This window comes from Bactrocera neohumeralis, chromosome 6 (genome assembly GCF_024586455.1).
Source record: "Bactrocera neohumeralis isolate Rockhampton chromosome 6, APGP_CSIRO_Bneo_wtdbg2-racon-allhic-juicebox.fasta_v2, whole genome shotgun sequence".
Lineage (NCBI taxonomy): Eukaryota > Metazoa > Arthropoda > Insecta > Diptera > Tephritidae > Bactrocera > Bactrocera neohumeralis.
This window is the reverse complement of record NC_065923.1, coordinates 47373435-47389852: the sequence shown is the minus strand read 5'-3', so window position 1 is coordinate 47389852 and position 16418 is coordinate 47373435. Positions and strand designations below refer to the sequence as shown.

The window sequence follows — 16418 nt, the reverse complement described above, 5'->3', positions numbered from 1 at the left end:
AGAATGTGGGAAAAGGTCTTCAGTGATAATTGTTTGTCGCGAGCAAGTGTTTTTGATTGGTACAAATTATTCAAAGAGAGTCGAGAACGCGTTGATAACGAACCACGTCCAGGACGGCCATTAACATCAACTGATGATCAACACGTCAATAAAATAAAGGAGTTGGTGCTGGAGAATCGGCAATTAACAGTCAGAGATCTTACTGGCATCGTTGGAAGATTGGAAGGATCATTTATAAACATGTTGAAAGATCATTTCAGCATAAATAAATGAAAATACGATTGGTTCCAAAATCACTAATTTTTTACGAAAAACAGAGTCGCGTTAACCACAATGCTTTCCGCCTACCAGGATGTCATGAAATACATTATTACTGGCGATGACTCTTAGATCTATGCTTACGACCCGCAAACAGACGATCAATTGGCCGAATATCGTGGCAAAGGTGAGTCGAAGCCGAAAAAACTACGTCAAAACAGGTCAAAAATCAAGATTATGTTGACAGTTTTCTTCGATTATCGAAGTATGGTGCACTCCGAATTCCATCCGCTTTTCGTAAACAGAGGCCGGATTTATGGACCGTCAACTTTTATTTTTGCAACCACGAAAATGCAACCTCGCATACTGCACTGATTCTTCGTGAGGTTTTCGCCAAAATTTCAACCAATATCGTGTCGCACCGTATTCGCCAGATTTAGCTCCATGTGACTTCTGGCTATTCAGCAAACTCAAACAATCGCTCCAGGGAAACGGGTTTGAGTCAATTGAAGACTTTAAACGTGAATCGCTATGCGCATTGAATTCTATTCCGGAAATTGACTTTAACAACTTTTTCGAGAATTGGAACTAACGATGTCATAAGTATATTGGTGCCAAAGTAGATTACTTTGATGGGGGACGACATAGCTTTTGAAAAATAAATTAATAATTTCAAAATTAAGAATAAAGTTTTACTATTTTTTCCTTATATAGTATTCTTTTAAATCCACTTTACTGTCAACTTGTTCCAGTTAATTGAATATCTTCACTTGCATTCGATAATTATTATCAGTATTCACTGTTATCAATACACATATACATAAATAAATGGGTATCGCAATAAATTTAAACTTATAGATAAGCGTTTTGTTGACAAATATTGAAAACACTTCTTGATAACCGTAGTGTAAACAAAAAAGTAGCTCAACTAACTATATCTATAACTGTATTTGTTTGCTAGGTAAAGATTATCTAGGATTTTATATACTTGATACATATATAGTATGTCATCATTAAACTAATATTTACATTTCACTGATCGATTTTATGAAGTATTTTTACTTTTTATTATTTTTTTAACTTTTTTACTCGATATGTCATCGATATAACATAAAAGTAATGCTAACAAAAAGTATAAATATATGTATTTCTTGAAAAATGTTGCTACCAATGTATAATAGTTTTGCTCACTCAACAGTTGCTTGTAGCACCTAAAACTAATCGAGATAGATAAAGATTAATATATAAAAAATCGAGATGGCAATTCTAGTTCAATCTGATTCTTGTTGAAACTTTGTGCTAATAGTGTCTTTAAAATTTGCCATCTCAAGTCGAAAAATTCTCTAAATTGGACCTTAACTGTTCAATCCGCCAAATACAGAAGATGCAGTGCCTAGCTGACTTTTCACTTAAAATATATTTCAACGTTGGAGTTTTACCATTGATGTTCGGAGAGCATTCTTTCTTAATAAGTATGTGTGTATGTCTAAAATGGGTTGCTGAATACTTCCCATAGCTCAATACAAAGATTTTCGAAATTCTGGCTGACTTTAAATTTTATGCAACATTTTTCAATGGGAGTAATGTGATTTCTTTCAAACCAAAAAAAAAGTACAATCGTTACAATTTAGTTCTGTTTAATAAAATCATTCAAATGGCCTCCACAACTTCTTTTGCAGAAACAAATTCGATTTACCCAATTTTCGAGTACTTTTTCCACTAAATAATTGTATGTTATATAGCACATTCAGTACTGACTTCTAAAGCTTGAACTCTGGTTTATTGTCATAGACCAATGACTTCAAATTATCCCAGTAGTCTAATGGTGTTAAATCAGAACTTCTTGGAGGCTATTAAATGCCACAATTTCTTGAAATAATCGAATTTCCAAACTTTTCTCGCAATAATTCCGTTTTTGCACGTGCTGTGTAGCATGGAGGCTCGTCTTGTTGAAACCAGATATTGTCAAGATCAACATACCGACCGATGATTCCACCAGATCTAAAACCACACCAAACTGTCAATTTAGAAAACAGAAATTCTTTGTACAACAAAGATTTTTGCTGACCTGTTGGAGACACTTCTATTATTGTGCACATAGCCGTACTTATCTATGTAAAAACAGAATAAGTAATTTGCTAAAAATATTGCCAATTCACTGATTATACGATATCAACGATATCAAATGCGATAGCAAAATGCGAGCGATTGCTTACACACAATATAGACTTTCTTTGCGAAAATGATATCATATAAAAATACATAAAGCCATTTACTTTTACTGAGGGATAGTGGGTAATTGTTTACATATTGAAGCCTTAAACGAATTCTGAATATTTCTGTATTTCAAACCTCATATAAGTCCAACAAAAATGGAGATTGCTCGAATTTGACAAGAAACGTAACTTTGTAACTTTTATATAGTAACTTTTGTTCTTATACAGAAAATGCCTTCCATTTCATGAACTGAATTTATTTTTATTCACTTTAAGTGTCCATACTGAGTTTCAAAATATATATTTTTAAAATTAAAAATTATTTCATACTTATCAACTGTGGGAATTCTCAAGTTTTTTTCGCCTATATTCAAGTACGTAGATATGTATATGAATCTATCAAATCGCACTTTCATAATGGAAAAACATTTTTACTAAAAATAACAAAAGTCGGCACTTGAAAATGTGCTTTAATTGATATTGAGAAATATGGACGAAAGCAGAATTTATTTCGAGCACATATGGCCAAAAATTGTTTGCGAATAAACAAACTTGGCAATGAACTCATTTTGGAAAATAAATAGTTTTGTTGCTGGCGTGTGTGTAAATATGTAAGCAAAACAATGCCAATATGGACATTATAATAAAATTGAAATGAATTTCTAGTTGAAAAAAAATTTTATTTTAAATTTTCTTAGTTAAAATAGTTTTCAAATTAAAAAAAAATAATTAAATTATTGAAACATTTATTAACTAACAATTATTATTACTTTATTTTTCACTTTTGTCTTTAGTGTCGTTACATGCTGCCATACTGCCACATGTAATCACGGTATTACGTACTTAGAACTTTAACAAATATAATGTTAGTTGTTGCCAATAAAAAATATAGATACTAAATTTTACTTTTTTTCTCCCTATTACAGGATCAGTATGAAAATATATCGTCACAGACGAACAAAGGCATAGAATTCCTTGAAAAATATTGCAGTTTCATACAAGATCGTCTGGCGATAGAAAAAGAATATGCAACCAAATTGCGGTAAGTTAACTTCTATCAGAATATATACATATATTCTGAAAATAATAAGACAGGGACACATACACATGTTAAAAAAGAAGAATAATGCAACAAGGTCTGGCTACCTGAACTGAAAATTGTCGTATTCAAGGAGCTTATAGCTATAGCTAATTAAACAAGTAGAAACTGATAAATCCAATAATAGTTATTTATATTGCCCTCATGGAAAAAATCAATGGAAGAAATCAAAATCACATAGATCAAAACAAATAATGCATGCCTTTTGCAAGTATTATTGTTTCCAATTGATTAGGTGAGAGGGACTCTTTTTCCACCTTGGTTGGGTTCGAGACCGACCTAAAACCTCTGCCGTGCTGTGGGTCCGGCATCCGGCCACAGTGCGACCCCACTGAACTGAATTTTCAATTCTACTTACCCTTAGGTTTAAACACAAGCCACCACGAATCACTCAAATGGCCAAATCCAATGAGCAGATTGGAACGAACTCCAAGGGCTAACTGCTCCCCGTGATACCAGAAGTAAGCCTCCGGTCAGATCTTATAGCTTTTGCTACTGCCAGTTGAGCACCCATCAAACTCAATGACTGGTGACAGTTGCCGATTAAACTTCAAATGTGTTTTCATTAGAAGGAAGCTGAGTATTATAGCACTATTACTGACAAGACTACGTTGCCTGCTGGGGGAGGTCTTATATTACAGTCAGTTCTTTATATCACAAGGTAAACCCATATACTGAGATATACTAAACTGAATCTTAGTAGATCATCATTACCACTATTACCTCATATACATATTTGTTATCCTTGACGGTTTGAGAGAGAAACAAGTTCTTTTAATTCTTTGATCTGGAGATTAATGCCGCTGAAAAGAATAAAATCTAAGGTTATATACTACAACAGTTACACGTTTCAAATATACTGGCACTACAGCATTTTGACCCTATTGAATCATGGTCACTTGAGAATTTAGATACATATAAGGTAAAGTGCCGTAACAGCAGAACTCCATATTACTGAAGTTCCAGTAATGTTTTTAGATCTCTTGTGGGATTTTTTTCTTATGGTGAAGTGGTATTAATAACCATCACGAGTGAGATATTCAAAGAAGATGACATAACATGTGGTTGACATTTCATCATGAATAGACTTACTAACGAGCAACGCTTGCAAATTTCATTGATTTTATTTCACCAAAATCAACGTGTGTTCGGTTCGAAATGTGTTTCGCGCTTTACGTCCGATTTTGGTTTTTTCAATAATAGGGACCCAATGAGCAAACATATTAAAGAGCGATTGATTGCAAGTTTGTGGCACATTTAACAGTTTTTTTTATGACTGACATTAAACCAATATCAAGAATGCGTACTTATGCGTACAGAGAGAGTCTCTTTTGAAAAAACTGTTTCTGAGAGTGGCTGAAGACCGTGAAATGTCGATAATCGCCGTTCGCAGCAATTGAGTTTGTGTTATTCGACTCTACATGGAAGATTTTACGCAAAGATCTTGGTGTAAAACTTATAAAAAAATACTAAAGAGAGGTTATCTTAAATGTATATATGTATATACTTCTTCGTGCAAGAACTGAAGCCGAACGATCTGCCAGTTAACAAACGTCGAATTTTCAGTGAATGGGCCAATTGGATAGAAAAGTTGGCTTGGTCCTTCCAACGGAGTGGAGGTCTTCCGCTTTTTTATCGACAAATTTTGTTCAGCGATGAGGTCCATTTCTGGTTGAATGGCCAGCGTACTGTAAATATGTCAAAAATCATCGTTCCCGGATTTCGCCGTGGGGGTGAAGAGACCAACCAGAATTTTCCGTTCAAGAACATCATGCCCAATGCATCCCGAAAAATGCACTGTTTGGTGTGGTTTGTACGCTGGTGGAATCATTGGACCGTATTTTTTCAAAGATGCTGACATTGTTGGACGCAACGTTACGGTGAATGGCGAGCGCTATCGTTCGATGCTTACAAACTTTTTGTTGTCAAAAATGGAAGAACTGAACTTGGTTGACATGTGGTTTCAACAAGATGGCGCTAATGCCACACAGCTCGCGATTCTATGGTCATGAGGGAAAACTTCGGAGAACAATTCATCTCAAGAAATGGACCCGTAAGTTGGCCACCAAGATCATGCGATTTAACGCCTTTAGACTATTTTTTGTGGGGCTACGTCAAGTATTAAAGTCTACAGAAATAAGCCAGCAACTATTCCAGCTTTGAAAGACAACATTTCCGAAGAAATTCGGGCTATTCCGGCCGAAATGCTCGAAAAAGTTGCCCAAAATTGGACTTTCCGAATGGACCACCTAAGACGCAGCCGCGGTCAACATTTAAATGAAATTATCTTCAAAAAGTAAATGTCATGAACCAATCTAACGTTTCAAATAAAGAACCGATGAGATTTTGCAAATTTTATGCGCTTTTTTTTTAAAATTGTTATCAAGCTCTTAAAAAATCACGTCTGATACAACAGTTACACGTTTCAAATATACTGGCACTACAGCATTTTGACCCTATTGAATCATGGTCACTTGAGAATTTAGATACATATAAGGTAAAGTGCCGTAACAGCAGAACTCCATATTACTAGAAGTTCCAGTAATGTTGTTTAGATCTCTTGTGGGATTTGTTTCTTATGGTGAAGTGGTATTAATAACCATCACGAGTGAGATATTCAAAGAAGGATGACATAACATGTGGTTCCTTAGGACAATTGCAGGGCTCTCGAAAAGTTTCAAGATCCAACGTGTTCGAGCCAAATTTCAAGAGCTGCCATTTCATCCAGAAAAATCAACGGTGCGGTTTGTGGGCCGAAAAAAAAAATTTCGTTCGAACGAAAATAAACATTCCCCATTAACTTTGAAGTTTTTGGGTTTTTTCTTTGGAAAAGTAGGGAACCTCGAAATTGATCATGTTTTACATATGTAATAGAGTTCTCACTGGATTGCTTTAGTTTTGTGGCCATTTACACAGTTGCAGTTTCCCTCATCCCAATGACTGATCTAGTCATTATTCTCTAATATCTTTTAGTTCTTCATTTCTTATGTTTTTTCGAGATCACAGTCTCTTTTAGGGGAAGTACTTACTTTAGTTTCACGAGATGGCGAGTAACGCAATGAACAATCAATGAAGATTCTAAGCATAATCACGGGCCGGCTTACTCTGATTGCGTCTAATTAAGAGTTCTATACATATACCATATTCAATCTCTATTTCAAATTGACTTTTCTACTGCTGTGAGTCACTCAATCCTTAACAAACTTCATTAAAATTTAGTGCGCACGACTAAAGAGAGGTTATCTTAAAGGTATATACATATGTATATACACTATAATTAAATCTCTAAGAAATACCTCAAAGTTAAATAAGTAAACAAGCAGATTTTTTGAGCGCAGCTATTTGAAAACTGTGTGACGGTCACCGCACTTAAATTTATTTGTCCTCGTGATTTTCCGATTAATTTTGTGACACTATTGACCAAAACATTTGTGACCACACCAAGCATGGCTTGAATTTTATTTGTCGTCCATTCCACGCCGCGCCTCTTAGTAGAGCCGGTAAGTTTAGCAAACTGCAAAGGCTATACAACAAATTCGTAGAAATAAAACAAATCATTTAACATGTTTGGCACATAAATTCACTTTATTTTCTACGCTGTCAATGTTGCAGAAAAAATAAATAAAATAATTGAATATTTTTAAGACACCCAGTTAGGCGGTTATGGGTGGAAGAGCCGCAAATGTGTTAATGTGCCGCGGCGAGTTGCTTGAACGCCGCGCCCATTTTTAACAGCACAGCATTCGAAGTTTGCAATAACAACTAGTAATAAAATAAATTTGAAAAAAAAAATCACAAATAACAGCTGTGGCAGCCACATTCCTTTGCGTTGCTTAGTAGACACCTGGATGGCTCGAGTGGTTGGCACCGAACATGTTTTCTTACTTCGTTTTGACGAAAATATTTCATTTTTAAAATATTTTTTATTATATTCTTGCAACATTTGGCAATCGGATTTATGCCTGCCAATATTTCTATATTTTTTTATTACTGTAGTTTGATTTGGATGACTTTCAAGAAATTCGTCTTGAAGTCATCTACGTTATCAATTAGATTCACCATACTTTCGATAAAGACTGGTCTATGATCAAGCGTAATCCTAAAATGTTTTATTAAGTTCATTGATGTCCTTTTGCCTTGAGTTAATCCACGTCGAAAGTGGCGAAAAAAAATCGCGAATCGAAAATGTTGAGATGAATATTTTAAGTAACTGTAAACAACGCTCGTATGTCAAAACGTTCTGAGTATGTATAACATCAAAAATGTCAAATTTGACGATAATGTTGTGAGTTGCCAGATTGTATCACTAGGGCTGCCAAGTCCCGAAGTATTAAAAACAACCTACGTAAGTGCAACCACTGACTTTCATCTCTTCGACTAAGTTTTAAGGAGATATGCGTTTTGAAGTGCAATGGTTAAAAAAAAATAGTACGAATGTTGCTTTTCGTATGAGTTGGTAATAGAAATGCGCTGCGATCCATAAATTTATCTTATAACGAATTCTGCCTAGGTAAATTTTTCTAAAAAAAATAATCTAAGTCAGTGTGATATATGTATATAAGATTTTTTAATCTTTTTTTCGTTGATGAGATATTTGCACGAAATTCGGCATGGATTATAGTCCATGTCAACGGTATAATATTAGAATAAATCGTTCAGTTTGAACCACTGTATGTAGCATGGAGCTACCTTACAAGCTGATCGATGGAAATTAAGCCGTTATATGGAAAACCTTTTTATTTGTGAAGAGTATGTTATAGTTTGCACATATTATTTTCTTAAGCAACGGTACAATACTTAAAGAAATTTTAAAGATCAGACCACCATATCATATAGCTGTCATAAAAACTGAATGAACAAACTCAAGTTCTTGTATGAAAAACTTTTTTATTTGAAAGTATATCCTTACGAAATTTGGCACAGATTATTATACATGGCAGTGTTACAATATCTGAAGAAATCGTTCAGATCGGATCACTATAACATATAGCTGCCATACAAACCGACCGATCGAAATCCAGTTCTTGTATGAAAAAATTGTTTATTTGACAGGATATCTTCATGAAATTTTGCACATATTATGCTCATAGGCAACGCCAAAATATCTGAACAAATTTTTAAGGTCGGACCACTATATCATATAGCTATCATAGAAACTGAACGATAAAAATCAATTTCTTGTATGGAAAACTATTTCTCTTTTATGAGGTATATATCACGAAACTTGGCACACACTATTTTCTTAGGCGACGCTCTATTATCTGTAGAAATTTTTAAGATCGGACTACTATATCATATAGCTGTCATACAAACTGAATGAACAAACTCAAGTTCTTGTATGAAAAACTTTTTTATTTGAAAGATATCTTAACGAAATGTAGCATAGGTTATTGTCTAAGGCAACGCTACAATATCCGAAGAAATCGTTCAGATCGGATCTATAGCATACCGACCGTTTGAAATCAAGTTCTTGTGTATTTTTGTTCTTGTGTTGTTATTAAAATCTTGTAATCGAAAAAATGTTTTTTTTCAAAAATTTTATTATTATTGTTTTTAATAAATTAAAATTTTTTGTCAATTCTAAATTAATTTGTAATTTTCAAAATTTTATTATAAACTAAATACTTGAATATTTACGAGGGCACTGAAGTTTTTGCTTTCGTAATTCTTTCTCTTGGTATTTAAATCTTCGTTTGTTTATTTATTTATTATCGCAGATGAACATTCCAAACGTATATAACCCCTCCATTAAGTCCACTTATTTAGCAATTATTCTTGCGCAATAACGCAACCGATTATAAAATAAATACACTTGGCGATGGTATCAATTGAAATGCTCTGTCAATAGAGCCGAGCAACAATTCAACGAATGGCGAGTGGCACCAAAGAAGAAATCGCAAGTATTTATTTCGCATTCACATTAAAAACAAAAACAAAACCAAAAATAGTAATAAAAGTAAAAAGCAAGCGAGCTCATGGCTCAACAGCCAAGATCGCCAAAATTGGTGGCGGCTCACCATGTTGAACCAAGCAACCTCTCATATATATTTGTATATATGTATGTATGTTTGTTTTTTCCTACATATCACTCCACACCGTTAAGCTGAAACGATCGATCCAGCGATCGGCTATTGAGACGCCAAATCAATGCGCGCTTTGCGGTGGTCCAAGCGAAGTCAAAACCAAGCCAACGCTTACATACTTAGACACAGCGCCACACATGTGCAAAAAAAAAAAGAAATATTTATATTGTAGTTATATCCGAAATATATATTTGCCTCATTTATCTTATTTGCGCTGCCGCAAAAGCAAAAGTCTGAATCAAATGACGACAGTCGACTTGAAGGTCAGCGGCAAGAGATTAATTTGGCCTCACACACCCATACATATGCACTTACATATGCTTGATTTTGGTGGTCCACGCTCAGCGCTTGGCGTGCGGCGTTTGGAATGGTGCAGCTGCCAGCTTTTCCACTTACCGCTACTTGCTTGACTTTTAACCGTTTCGCTATTGAAAAATCTCATTAGTTTTTATTCGCGCTTGAGAATGCAATGAGTAATTAAATGATTGCCTTACAAACTCACAAGAAAAAAATTCACCTCATAATTGGGTGAATTGTGGTAATAAGTAATTGTTGTTTTTGTTGTAAAGTGAGTCGGCTTTATTCGCGGTACAGCCGTGCGGTAGAGGAAGAGCTTTGATATTTATTTTATTACCTCGTATATCTTTAGAAATAAAATAATCGACATCAGTAAGGCTCAACCTTAGAAAATAGATTATGTTTTTAATTATGCTTTCAATTACTCGAGTCAAGATTTCCAGCGAGATGCCGATTTTCAGTCGAACTCAACTCTGAAAGCTACTATCTGGCCATATGTTTTGTAGGCAGACCTTACCTTCAAAAAACACTTGAATAAATATATGTGACCTGGTCTACGAAAAGGGAGCTAACGTGCGAAAACTAGTTTTCTGGGAAACAGCTGTTAAAATAAACAACTCGTTTCGTCATTTCTCGTTATCTCATAAACTATTTTTGACACCTAAGCCCCCTTTCCGTAGACCAGGTCACATATTGGTTATAGTCGAGTTTACAACAGCGCGCCAGTCATTCTTCCCTTTTGCTGTTTGGCGCCAACTTTAGAATCCAAGTGTATGTTCTTTTCCACCTGTTCTTTCCAACGAACTGGCGGTCTTTCTCTTCCACTGGTTCCGCCGACGGGTACTGCATCAAATACTCGCAGAGCTGGACTGTTTTCAGACATTCGGACGTCATAACTTAGACATCGTAGTCGGTGTTCTTAATTCCCTGAACTATGTCAATTTCGCCATATATCTCGTACAGCTAATCGTTCCATCGAATACGATATTCGTCATTGCCAATGCGCTAAAGACCATAAATCTTCCGCAGAACCTTTCTCTCGAAAACTCGTAACGCTGACTCATCAAGCGTTGTCATCGTCCATGTCTCTACACCGTATAGCAGAAGGGCGATGATGAGTGACTTGTAGAGTTTGGTCTTTCTTCATCGAGAGAGAACTGTACTTCTCAATTGCGAAAGTAATATTTAGGATAACTTCTGAAACTGGGTCTGTAGTTGTTATTTTTACGGATGTATGTGAAAAGCAGAGTTTTGAAATATACAGGTGTAGTTAAACTGCAATAGTAACCGTGGTGGTTTTTATAGCGGCAAGAAACATTCCTCAAATAAGTTTTTGAATCTTGGCGAGTTAATTGTTTTTCGGGTTACGTAGACCGACTAACGCGGAAACGAATAATAATTCTTGGACATAAATCTCGATTGGCTGAATATAAATTTCGATCTATTCTAGTTGGGTAGGGCCCTACATACGCTAAAGAGCCATCAGGACCTGGCATATTCTACTCTGATTTACTTGTAACCAGTTTCTGGTAGCGTTTGTTATCCGAAATGACACTGCTAAACCCTATAAGCTATAAGATTTTCCAATCTGCCCGGCAATTGGTGGATTTTATCTCAAAAGAACTGCCGCGGCAACGGCGACCAAGAATGAATCAAGTCAGTTAGTTTTTGACACCACTTTCTGTTGTGAACCGTCTTCCAATGAGAGCATTCTGCATCATACTGAACAAGTCAGAAAGTCGTTTTCCAAGCAAAAAGTACGACTTTTCAGATGAGAAAACCATTTTTGGCATGCTCGCATAGCTAGAGAATTTTCACTTAAGGTCAGGTTAGGTTAGGTTAAGCGGTTGATCCTAACAGGGATCGCACTCGGACAGCTTTGAACGTCGGTCCTTTGTAAAATCTAAAATTAATTTATAATAGATCATAAGGCCTTTACAAATCGACAAAGTGCTTTGAGCGTATCACAAATTTGTTGAGACAGATAATGACTTCTGGCTCGACGAAGGTAAGACTGCCGAGTTGTTTCGACCTCAGTCTTGCATAGGCTGGAAAATGATGGTGAATGTGCCAGCGTGTTTCAACCTCACTCTCCTCCATACAGCTTTGACAACTAGCGTTTGACAAGATTTTAAGCCTTGTCGCATGAATGCCTATTGCACAGTGTCCAGTAAGTACCTCTCGAATGCGGCAAGTAACTTCGCTAAGAGCAAGTCGTTCAGTAGATCTCCTGTGTTCTGCTCTAGACCAAAAGAATCTCGCAGGCGCACGGGAGTGCTTCGTCGAATAGCATCTGTTAGGCGCACGCCACTCCATGGGCCCAGTACTAGCATGCGAGACGTCAAAGGGGGTCCAACCTGGTCCCATTCCCAGTATTCTTAATCTAACCCTGTTTTTTTTCTTTGAATGGCCGTCTGTTAGAGTAGTTGGTATCGTCCGTTCGATTCGCTGAGCATTGAAGACATAAGTATATACAGTGTGCGACAAAACTAAAGCACGGAATCTGCCTTGTCGGTATTTAACCGAATAAAATCATAAATTAGGCATTACGTGATGTTTTATTGATTTGTATTATTAGTTCATGTATTCTTCTTTTCAAATTAGTAAAAATTAAACAAATTAACTTATTAAAAAAATATATAAAATACCATATATGAAAAACTCCAAAAATTTGGTGCGACAAAACAAAAGCACGAAATGGTTTTATGATTGAAAAATGTATGTCTTTCAATATTTGGTTGCGTATCCCTTATTTTTCAATACAGTTGCACATCGGCTAGGCATGGACTCAATTAATTTATTTGATGTGTCCCAGGAAATGCTTTTCCATGCTACCTTCACTTGAATGTATAAAACGGCCTTATTTTTACAATTCTCAAGTCTGATTTTTCGATCTACAATTTACCATTGGTTCTCTATGGGATTGAGATCAGGTGATTGTGCGAGTCGCTTCAAAACCTCATTCCTGTTATCAACAAACCACTTTTTTACACAAATAGCAGTATGTTTCTGGTCGTTGTCATGTTGATAACTCCATTTTAAAGCCATTTCTTCTGCAACATGTGGCAGCATTAATATTCTGAGAAATATTTTTATGCTTATATTTGTCCATTATACTGTTTATATGATGAATTTATCCTATTGCATTCCCTGGAAAACAACCCCACACCAATACATTGTCTCCACCATGTTTCACCGCGCTTGTTTTATAACGTTGATTTAGGCGTTGTCCCTTCGGTCTGCCTACCAGCTTCAGCCCATCTCAATCTTTGATATTAAACTTCGATTCGCCAGAAAAAAGTACAGTTTGCCATTTGGTAATTGCTCAATTTATGTGCATCCTCACAAATTCCAATCACGCCAGTCTGTTCTTTAAATAAATAATACGGTTTTTTTGCAATAACTTGCTACAGGTAGCATGAAAATTCCCCATCGACAGCTCGACGTTGTATGGATCTGTGTAATATATTTAACCGTAATTGTCTTACAATAGATATTGCCGATATAAAAGGGTAATTTTTTATTGCCCGAATGACTCCCTTATCCTCTCGTTCGGTTGCTCTCCACGGCCGTCTACCTCTATGCGCTGTAACCAAAGAGCTTGATTTGCCAAATCAGCTAAATGTTCGGGAAACATTAGGATGATTTATTCCAAACTTTTTTGCAATAGTCATAACCGATTCTCTTTTCTTAAAATCCTTAACAAATTTTTTCTAAAATGAACAGAATACTTATTTCGAGCCATTGAAATATCTTTCTCTTTAACATACAACCAACCGTACTGAATGACGAACTGCAACTGAATATGCATTAATATTTTTCTAATTAGGTAATAACTACACATATCCAACATTTCTGATCATTAAAAACCGTTTGACAAACAATTAATGTGCAATTAATGTAAATTCTTAGTTATGTGCTTTTGTTTTGTCGCACCAGATTTTTGGAGTTCTTCATATATTTAATTTTATATAATATTTTAGTAAGTTAATTTGTTTAATTTTTACTAATTTTAAAAGAAGAATACATGAACTAATAATACAAATCAATAAAACATCACGTAATGCCTACTTTATGATTTTATTCGGTTAAATACCGACAAGGCAGATTCCGTGCTTTAGTTTTGTCGCACACTGTATGTATAAAGATGTAATCCATCTCTTCCCTTATACTCTCTGAAAATAACATGAGTATAAACTATCTTGTGAATATCATACTTAATGACATCATGTGGTTAATAATTTGTAAAGTGATCAAGTTGTGGTTTGAAGTACTAAAACAACAACAACAACAATCACAAAAAGTCAACCTACAACCCAACCTCCTTTGCCTACAAAAGCAACCCAATTTGAAATTGAGCGCGAAAATTAGAACTTACCCGCTTGCTCTCCTCAACATAAGCCCTAGTTCCTAGTTGATACTAGCAAACTGTATTCTGGGGTGATGTAAACACGAAAAGTCATAAAAAAGCAAAATGCAATCAAAACAAACGCCAATAACTGCTGACCGTATAAGTGACACCACAAATTCGTGGTTGCGACCACAACAACAAGTTGACGATGATGCTTTTTGTTGCGCTTATGTTGTTTGTTGTGTTGTGATGTTGAGACACTTATGAGTATTCGTATGTGGGCAAGTGTGTGTGTGTGTTGTGAAGTGAAACCCCAGCATAATCATATTACAGCACCTCGACGACTAAAATGGCGCACGTGTGGCGCTGTGGAGGGAAATGTGGAAAACTACTATAGTTGGTGGCGCTGACGGGGAGGCCACACAAACAAATTTATGTTACATGATTGGTGTCGCATGTGCGAAGTGTGTCCGACACGCAACACACACCTACGAGGGTGCATTTATGTAATGATCTAGCATAGAATGCGAGTTCAATGGGGACGCACGACACCCCTATGCTAAGTGTCCGATTGTCAGTAGGCGCTAAAGTAAAATAAGCTAACTAATTTTCCTAAGTGAACCGTTATTTGGTTTGTGCGCCGAGTCACTACTGCCTTATTTACCTAGTTTTTAATTAACTGTGTCGGCTTAGCACACCTCTTTGAAGAGAAGTAGTGAGGATTGCGAGGAAAACTAAAAGAAAGTCCATTGAAACGGTTGTTTGCAATACTTAAAATCGAAATAATATGAGTTTATGTGAAAAGCGGCACACAAAGGCTCGTAATTCTTTATATTAGGAATATGAGGTTTACACCAAAGTCTAGACCAATTTCACTCCAACTCATCGCTGAACCACACAATTTTTGAGATAAGTTTTCCATATAGTTTCAATAAAATATCACGCATTTTGACCAACCTGAACGACTTAAATACAGGTGGAAAGACGGAAATCATTTTATGGTGTATTTTGTGGGCAGAGAAAAGTTTGCATTAATTTTTACATTGCTCAGGTATACTTGAGAACATATTTTTAAGGAATTTTATATATAATAATACTCGCTGACTGACATATTCGGCATAGAACTTGTTATACGAGTATTATTGGCTTCATGATTTGTATACCGGAAAGTGAAAGAATCAAATGGAATTTAAAATTGTGATTTATGGAAAGTAGGCGTTGTTGTAGATTGATTTCCTAAATTTTCACAGTGTGACATAGGAATGTTAAATCTAATGAATTTGGTTAAAACCGGTCGAGCAGGTCCCGAGATATGTGATTTCACATAAAACCGGGCGTTTCCATAATTTTGCCTTTAATGGAAAAATTCTCACCTCAAAATATCAGATTTTTTTAAGTTGGTGGGCTTATTGATACTTTCTGAGTTATTGAAAATATATCCAAATTTTCTCAGAAGATGCCAAAAAGACTTTGAATTTCTTTTACGTTTTAACATTGTGATGGGCTTCTGGACTGGCCTAATCTTAAAGAAATTGAGTAGAAATATTTTCTTAAACATATATTTGTTAAATGTCAAAAGCAGATATTATTGAACCGGACCACGCCTTAAAAATAAAGCATGAATTACCAATTTATATAACATATATTGCTCGAAAAAATACGAATAGCTTCGCGCAAACGACGCATATCACTGAAATAGTATTCCTTGTTGGCAGTTTGGCGGGTCGGAAGAAATTCGAAGCGCACCACACCTCGATAATCGAAGAAAACTGCCAACACAACTTTGATTTGACCTGCTTTGGCGTGGTCTTTTCGGCATCGGCTCACCTTTGCCACGTTATTCGGCCGATTGATCGCCTGTTTCCGGGTCGTAAGCATAGCTCCAAGACTCATCGCCACTAATAATACCTTTCGCGAGATTCTGGTAGCCGAAAGCATTGTTTCACAAACGTAACGCTGTTTTGCCGAACAATTTAGTGACTTTGAAATCAATCATGCTTTCACTTCTTTGACCCAAATAATCTTTCAAAGCGATTTCGATCCCTCCGATATTCCAACGATGCCAGTAAGATCACTGACTGTTAATCGTCGATTCTCAAGCACCAATTCCTTTA

The 16418-nt window shown here is 35.8% G+C and overlaps 1 protein-coding gene across 10 annotated transcripts in view; it reads left to right on the top strand.

The window, feature by feature from the left end:
- Nucleotides 1-16418, top strand: part of LOC126762574 (formin-binding protein 1-like) — a 166169-nt gene that overhangs the window by 122283 nt on the left and 27468 nt on the right. For all 10 annotated transcript variants that reach the window (XM_050479436.1, XM_050479433.1, XM_050479435.1 and 7 more), the window contains exon 3: nt 3401-3516. In XM_050479436.1, coding sequence (XP_050335393.1) covers nt 3401-3516 — 116 coding nt within the window. The remainder of the gene's footprint in view (nt 1-3400; nt 3517-16418) is intronic.